This window comes from Chroicocephalus ridibundus, chromosome 4, assembly GCF_963924245.1.
Source record: "Chroicocephalus ridibundus chromosome 4, bChrRid1.1, whole genome shotgun sequence".
Lineage (NCBI taxonomy): Eukaryota > Metazoa > Chordata > Aves > Charadriiformes > Laridae > Chroicocephalus > Chroicocephalus ridibundus.
In genome coordinates this window covers 48,855,615-48,862,583 of record NC_086287.1, presented here as the reverse complement: position 1 = coordinate 48,862,583, position 6,969 = coordinate 48,855,615, and the positions used below count along the sequence as shown (strand labels likewise).

At 53.5% G+C, this 6,969-nt stretch overlaps 1 protein-coding gene across 1 annotated transcript; it reads left to right on the top strand.

Annotated features, from left to right (window-relative positions):
* Positions 1-4,677: 4,677 nt before the first annotated feature.
* Positions 4,678-6,337, top strand: C4H11orf96 (chromosome 4 C11orf96 homolog). The gene has a single exon (XM_063332189.1). The coding sequence runs from the start codon at positions 5,573-5,575 to the stop codon at positions 5,933-5,935; it is 363 nt and encodes a 120-aa protein (XP_063188259.1). The 5' UTR covers positions 4,678-5,572; the 3' UTR covers positions 5,936-6,337.
* The last annotated feature ends 632 nt before the right edge of the window (positions 6,338-6,969 follow it).

Genomic DNA, 6,969 nt, shown 5'->3' with positions numbered 1-6,969 from the left:
TTCCCAGCTAGTGAGAGGCACCATCAGGGATGGTGAAGACCACAGCATCCCTCTGCCGGTCAGGGCTGGTGGGCCTGGGCTCGCACGGGTCCTGCTAAAACTGTAGTGGCTGTGAGAGAGGAAGAAGGGAGCAGGAGCCACCGCTGGAGGACAGGGAAGAGGAGGAGCTGGGTTTAGGGATGGGTTGAGGAAGGGAGGATCGTGCGATGAAGCCATCTGTAAAAAGAGAAAGTTGGGCATCAACAACTCAGCTGAATTTCCCATACTTACTAGTTTAGGTTGACTTGGAAATAAATTTTTCAGCTAAAATGGCCAAGTTACATATAAAAATGAGACAGCCTTTTTCTCTTAAAAAGTTACTTTGTCTAGAGAAGTGTCTTAAAACCTGAGTAAGTAGCAAGGTGGCACCATTTATGTGGCAGATTGCCTGGGGAGATGTAAAAATCCTTCCATACACCAATAATTCATATGCTGAAAACATCCAGTTTGAAACGTCCCTCAGAGAACTTGCCCATCCTAGCAACTCCCTGGTATGTCGGCAAGAGCTTCCTCATGGAAGGAGCTTAATGTTTCATAAGCTGCCTGCAAACACCCCAGCAGGGACCTGAGCGTCCCAGTGCCGCTCACTGGTGCCTTGCTGATCGTATCTGCCCTCCAGGATATGGGATTTGCCGTGGGGGAGTTTCCTCATGCCTTATTGCCTGAGGCTTCTCCCTCGTCTCATGCTGCGGGGGACGAAAATTGTGGTGTGAAGGAGAGCCCCGGCCCGCGGGAGGCTGGAGTCCAGGTGTGCTGCGGAACAAGCCCGACCTCCTCTTGCCTCTGGAGATTTCCAGTCCTGCAGCTAAATCCCTCCTGACGCCTGCCTGCTGCAGAGGGCTTATCCCTCACCTGCGCTGCTGGCTGCGGGGCTCCCTGCCGCTGCCCCGAGCGCTGCCAGGTAGGAAACATGCAGGAACATGCGGGGTCTGTCTGAGGGACAATATTTCAAGGGACATGTCAAGTCTTTAAAACGCGTGCTGCCCTGTTGGCTGCCCAGGGGTAAGCGCGCGGGAGTGTGATCCTTGCTGTAGGATTACCCTCGGGCAGTCAGCTGCTGGGGCTGGCTTTGCTCTTATTTATTTATTTTTTTTAAAGGAAAAAAAAAAAATAACGTTAAAAGGCTGATGAAGTCCCAGCGAGAAACACTGGAAAAGAAGATAAAGGAATAAGGAAAGGGATATGGCAACCTTGAGCGCACAGCCCTCGCAAGTAATTAGTCACGCCGGTCCCTGATGTAAATGCATTCGCGTGTGCTTGCGAGAGGTTTGGCTGCTGCGTTAAGCTGCGCTCGGCGGGGCTGCTCTTTTGTTGCGATAGCTAGAAAGGAGCAACAGTTTGCTTTTTTCCAGGCAGCGGACTCACAGCGGGTTTCAGTTGGGCCCTGTTGAATAGCTTAGGTTCCCCCTGTCAGAAAGGCACAATTTCAAGTCTAGATCGAATGCGCGTGTCTGCGTGCGGAGAAAAAGACGAGAAGACTTACCTTCTGCTTTCAGAAGTAGTTTGTATCGACTGCCTGTTTATTTAGTTTGTCCTTTCCTATTTGTAAGCCAGTCTCTGTTAGGCTGTAGTTAGCTGGATGTTTTTATCATTATTTTTAAAACGGTTATTTCGGGATGTGAGCTATAGTGGAGAAAGAACTGCAACTCCTTCCCATTTCCTCCTGGAAATGAATTCCCAGAGCAGAGGCGCGCACGGCCAGGCGCTGTGTGGTGGCTGACAGGACAAAAGTGTGGCTGGAAATGCCGCCCGGCAGGATGGCGAGAGGCAGATTTTACTCTCAAGGTTTGAAACCCACCTGCCAGGGATGGGTTAAGGCATGCTGCTGGGAAGCAGCTTATCCCGCTGGCTCCCGAGGGAGGCCCCGTCAACTCTAATGACAGGGTGACCGCTCCGTTTCGGGGCACAAACTGCGGCGTTCAGGGTATCCGCACTGGGACTGCGTAACTACAGGTGGCTTCTGTGGAAGGCCTGGCCTTGCAAAAGTTTATTTTTCTATAGGAAGAGGTGGATATCTCTCTCTCTCTTCTCTTCTTACTCATTCCTCTTCCTTCTGTGGCATTCAACCTGATAGCCAGCAAGAGGAATAACAATTAATAGGCTATGTGTGTATTTCCTAGAGTCACATTGTTAAACCAGTTTGGCACTGGTTTCATCACATGATGAGCACCAATTTCCATGGTGCTGTTTCAGCAGTGTTAGTTGTTTCTCCATCATTTTACCTTCCCAAGGCCCCACAGTTGTCAAGTGGATATTTTATGTGAAACATGCAGCATTTGAAATGTTCCCAGCCTCGGGTAAAGGTTCCCTCCAGCCGCTGCGCAGCGCCCTGGCGTACGACATGACTTCAGCCCTGTACTATGCGGGGAAGAAATCCTCTCTGATGATCCACGTGGCACAGAGTTTCTGTAATCTATACCATGAGATCACATTTCAATACCGGGAGCCACCGAGATTAAAGCCATGATTTAAACCACTGGAGTAAATATAGTTTTTACATTAGCGCATTGCAGGCCTAACTTGGGGGATTATGTCACAAGATATTTTTTCTGAATTGTCTCAAATAAAATCTTAAGGCCTCCCGGTTATTACCATGGTGATGTTGCTCCAACGCGGCATTGAAATTTCCCAGAGCATTTTATAATCAGAATTGTGCGGAAATTAAATGTTTGCTCTACCTGAAGTGAAACCGGTTTGCCCTCATACTGAACTTTCTGCATGAAACCAGACAGACGGTTCGGACCGGGGATGCATGTGTTGCACTTCAGATACCAAGTCAACCGGCCTTTTTTTGGCAGAACTTTGGATCTTCTTATGCTAGAGCAGATTAAATTTACCTTGCTTCATATGAATGTGAGATGCTTTTCTCTGCTGACAGAACAAGGCTCCTGTGTCATCCCGCAGCTTGTTTCTGCAGGACAGGCAAGCTCAGCCCCAGGAGTCCTCCCAACTCTTCTGCAGGCTCGTCCTCTTGGAGGGCTCTGCTGAGCAAACACACTTCGGCCCTCGCCGTGCTGCAGAATCAAGTTGTCAGGAGTAAAAAATGTTGTAAACGGGGCTCTTGGAGAAAAAGTCGTCGTACTGCAGTAAGGACTGTATGGGCTAAATTTAGCCATTAAAATCAACAGTAAAAAACACAGTCTTCTCCAAGCTGGAATGATTCAATTTAACCAAACAGAAAATCATTCCCTTATTAAGCTAATTGTATCTCCCAATAAAAAGGCTTCAAACCAAACCTGGCCCTGGAACTGCCGCGGGGAGCCAAGGAGCCGAGAGACCGCACTCAGGTGCTTCATAAAGCCAAGGCTCTTAATGTTTCTGTTACGCTGGCAGGAGGCAAAGCGGCCAGCCCTCTGCAAACACGCTAGCAAGGGCCCCTCTCCCCGAAAGCTGTATTCTTGTTTTGTTTTACCCCGTTTGAGGCAGGGCTGTGATTACAATGGTTTGTTTCCAGTGCAGGTGGTGAAATGCTGCCACTGCAAAGGCAGTTTGAAAGGAGGAGGGACAAGTCCCGAGTCTTACCCAAAGACAAAGTTGAGACTTTCTGATGGTGAACTTGCCAAAACAAGTTTCTTTCTGTGTGCTGGACTATGTCACAGGACGTGTGTGCTGTATGTAAGCTTCTGGGTTTTTTTTCAGAGCACTTGTCTGGCTCCAAAAAAGGAACGTATTTTATGGGAAAATACAATAAACTCAAGCTAGCTGCAGATGTGCTAGCTTGGGCACGGGAGCCAGGGCTGCTGGGGTAAGCGCAGATCTCTCTGTGGGCTAATTTACCGGCTGGTGTTGGAGGTGCCCTGGGTACCCGTACACTGCGTTGCTGTGCCGTCTGTGCGCACCCAGCACGGGTGTACCGACTGCTCGGAGCCCTGTGCACGCCGTCCCTGTCCCCTCGCCAGCGCAGACCAGGATTCCCGATGCCGTTGCTAAGCCTCTGCTTCCTTCCCTGTTCCTAACCAAGCTTCAAAAATATCCTTGAGTGGGTGAAGCTATACTGGAGAATGTCTTTATGGGAATAGTCTAACATTAGCCCTGAAGAGGGGACAGACTAACCATTTCAGGCTCTTCCTCCCTCATGCTTTTCTACTCTGCCTCTTTCTAGCTCCTTTCCTACTCCTATCGTGTGTTTTTCTTACGCTGTTGGGTTTTTCCGTCACTGAGGCTTCTTGGCACGCTCAGCTTTAAAGCGTGGTCCCAGCCGTCACTAATTTGCAAGCTTTTGTTTCAGCTCAGTAATACTTGTATGCCATTTTTTGGTCTGAGGATCCAATTCTGCATCGTATCGAGGAAGTATTACAGAGCCCACAGGGGAATGGAAAATTTTAGGATCTCTTCTAAAAGGAAAAAACTGGAGTCACACTGAAGCAGGTGTTTAAACTACATTAGAGGTGGCAGAATTGGGAATGACATCCCAGTGTTTTGAGTCCTGCTGAACCCTCTGTTGCTGATGGTTCGTTGGCTGGGATCTCTGCAGTTTAAATCTGGGGCATCGTAGCACTAGGGTATTTTACCCCAAATCAGATTTGGGCTTGCGTCAGAGTTTCCTTTAACCATGTTACTCCGACAGCAGCGATCCCTGCTGAAAGCTGACGCGACACGTCTGTTAGTATTCCTTTACAGCCACAGAAATCGCGGTATTGTTAAAAGAAAGCTGCGAGGTGAGCTGTAGAAAGCTGATCTGCCGCCGTGGCTCTCCGGGATGCAGCGAGGCCTCGGTAACCCGCCCGACGCTCCACTGGGATGCCCCGGGGAGAGGGGGACGGGGGTGGGTGTCGGCTTCTACGGCGGCGGTGTCCGGCGGCGAGGGGACGGGCGAGTGGAGCCTCGGGGCTGCGGCTGGGAAGGGGCGAGGGGCTGGGAAGGGGCGACGGGACCGAGCGCGAAGCCTCCCTCCGCAGGGGCGGCGGCGAGGTTGCCCCGTCCCGGGCTCTGCTCCCCCCTCCCCCCCCCGCTCCCGAGGGACCGCGGCGGGCGGGGGGTCCGGGGGCGGCGGTGCCGGGGAGACGTCAGGCGGAAGGGAAGCGCCCGGCGGGCTGCGAGTGGGCTCCGCCGCCGTCTGAGCATGCTCCCGCGGGGGCAGCGCCGGGATATATAACGGGGCCGAGGCACCGGCAGCGGCAGCAGCAGCGGCGGCTCCGCTTGAGGGAGGGGGGACGCACCGCACCGCACCGCACCGCGCTCCGGTATCGCGCCTCTCCGCTCCGATCCGCAGGCTGCTCTGCCTCTCCGCGCCGATCCGCAGGCTGCTCTGCCTCTCCGCGCCGATCCGCGCCGCTGCGCTCCGCTCCGCACGGTCCCCTGCCCCTCGGCACCGCTCCGCGCCTCTGCGACCCGCGCTCCGCTCCGCGCCGCCCCGGACGGCACCGCTCCGCATCGTACCGCGCTTCTCCGCGCGGTGCCGCACCGCTCGGCGGGGTCCGTCCCTGCCCGGCCGCCGCTGCCCACCGGAGCCCCGGCGCCCGGCACGGCCGAAGCGGCGCGCCCCGCTCCGCCGGCCCCGGCCCCCGCGGCGGGCGGCCCCGCGGGCGGCAGGATGGCCGCGAAGCCGGCCGAGCTGATGGGCGTCTGCTCCAGCTACCAGGCGGTGATGCCCCACTTCGTCTGCGTGGCCGAGGAGTTCTCCCCCCCCGCCCGCCCCGCCAAGGCCCCCAAGGGCAAGCTGCGGCGGCCGCGGCAGTCGCGCTTCAAGACGCAGCCGGTGACTTTCGACGAGATCCAGGAGGTGGAGGAGGAGGGGGTGTCCCCCATGGAGGAGGAGAAGGCCAAGAAGTCCTTCCTGCAGTCGCTGGAGTGCCTGCGGCGGAGCACCCAGAACCTCAGCCTCCAGCGGGACCGGCTGGGCAGCTGCCGCCTCCGCAACAGCCTCGACTCCAGCGACTCGGACTCGGCCCTCTGAGGGCGGCGGGACCCGGGGGGGACCCGGGGGGACCCGGCCCGGCTCGGCGGGACCCGGCGTCGACACGGACTGGGCTGCAGGGAGCCGCCCCGCCGCCGCCGGCCGAGGAGCGCCCGGGGCGGGCGACCGGGTCGGGATGTTTTCTAAGAAAGCGCTTGTACCTTCGTTTCTATTTGATTGTATGAAACTCTCCGTTTAAAAGACAAAAAAAAAAAAAAGGTTAAAAAAATAATCTTTTCTATTCGTTAGAAGAAATGAGCTGTTTTAGATGCATTGAGCTGCTGGACTTTATATTTATTTTTGCATTTAAACTGTTGACTGCATTAATTTAATATGTTTCTACCTGAATGTCTGTTATTATTTCCATAAAAGAGTAATAAAATCTGATATATTTGCACAGTACCTATCGGACTGTCCTTCTTTCAGGGGTCTAACCGCCCTCTTCCAGCTTCCTTCACCCCTTTGAGGACTAAAGGGATGGAAAGGTTGTTGGCAGCGAGTGCAGCAGCAGTAGTGCTTTCCTCGGGGGCCCTGCTCCGAGGGGTTTTGCAGTCTGTACTGTCAGGTACAAGCTAATGAGACAAGAGCCAAGGTAGACTGATTTTTAGACAACTTTATTTGCTTCTTTGAGACCTCTGTGTTAACCTGAGTAGACGTTTAAGGAGACTTTATAACCGGTTGTTTCTGAGAACCTTAGTGCAGCTGGGCAAGCCTCGTGAATTCACAGTAGTGCGTATGTGCTTTCTGTTCTCATCCAAGTTGCTTTTGTCTCTTTTCCCCTTTTGCCCTGTAAATTGTTTAGTGCTGCAGGCGTGTTTGATAACTGGATACAATGCAGTTTTAGTTACTAGAGCAAGCGGTACTATGTGGACGTGTTTTTCTTGGCGTTGAACCGTGGAGGTATTTTGATGTGGTATAGGAGGGAAGTTACGTGGGGTTTCTGTGTGTGTGCAGGCATGTGTATGATTTTTGTAAGATTGTCTACAGTGTATGTGCCAAAGAGCATCTGAAGCTCTCTGCAGAATGAAAAGCAA

Coding starts and splice junctions, on each gene's coding strand:
- C4H11orf96 (XM_063332189.1), top strand. CDS start 5,573: ATGGCCGCGAAGCCGGCCGAGCTGATGGGCGTCTGCTCCAGCTACCAG.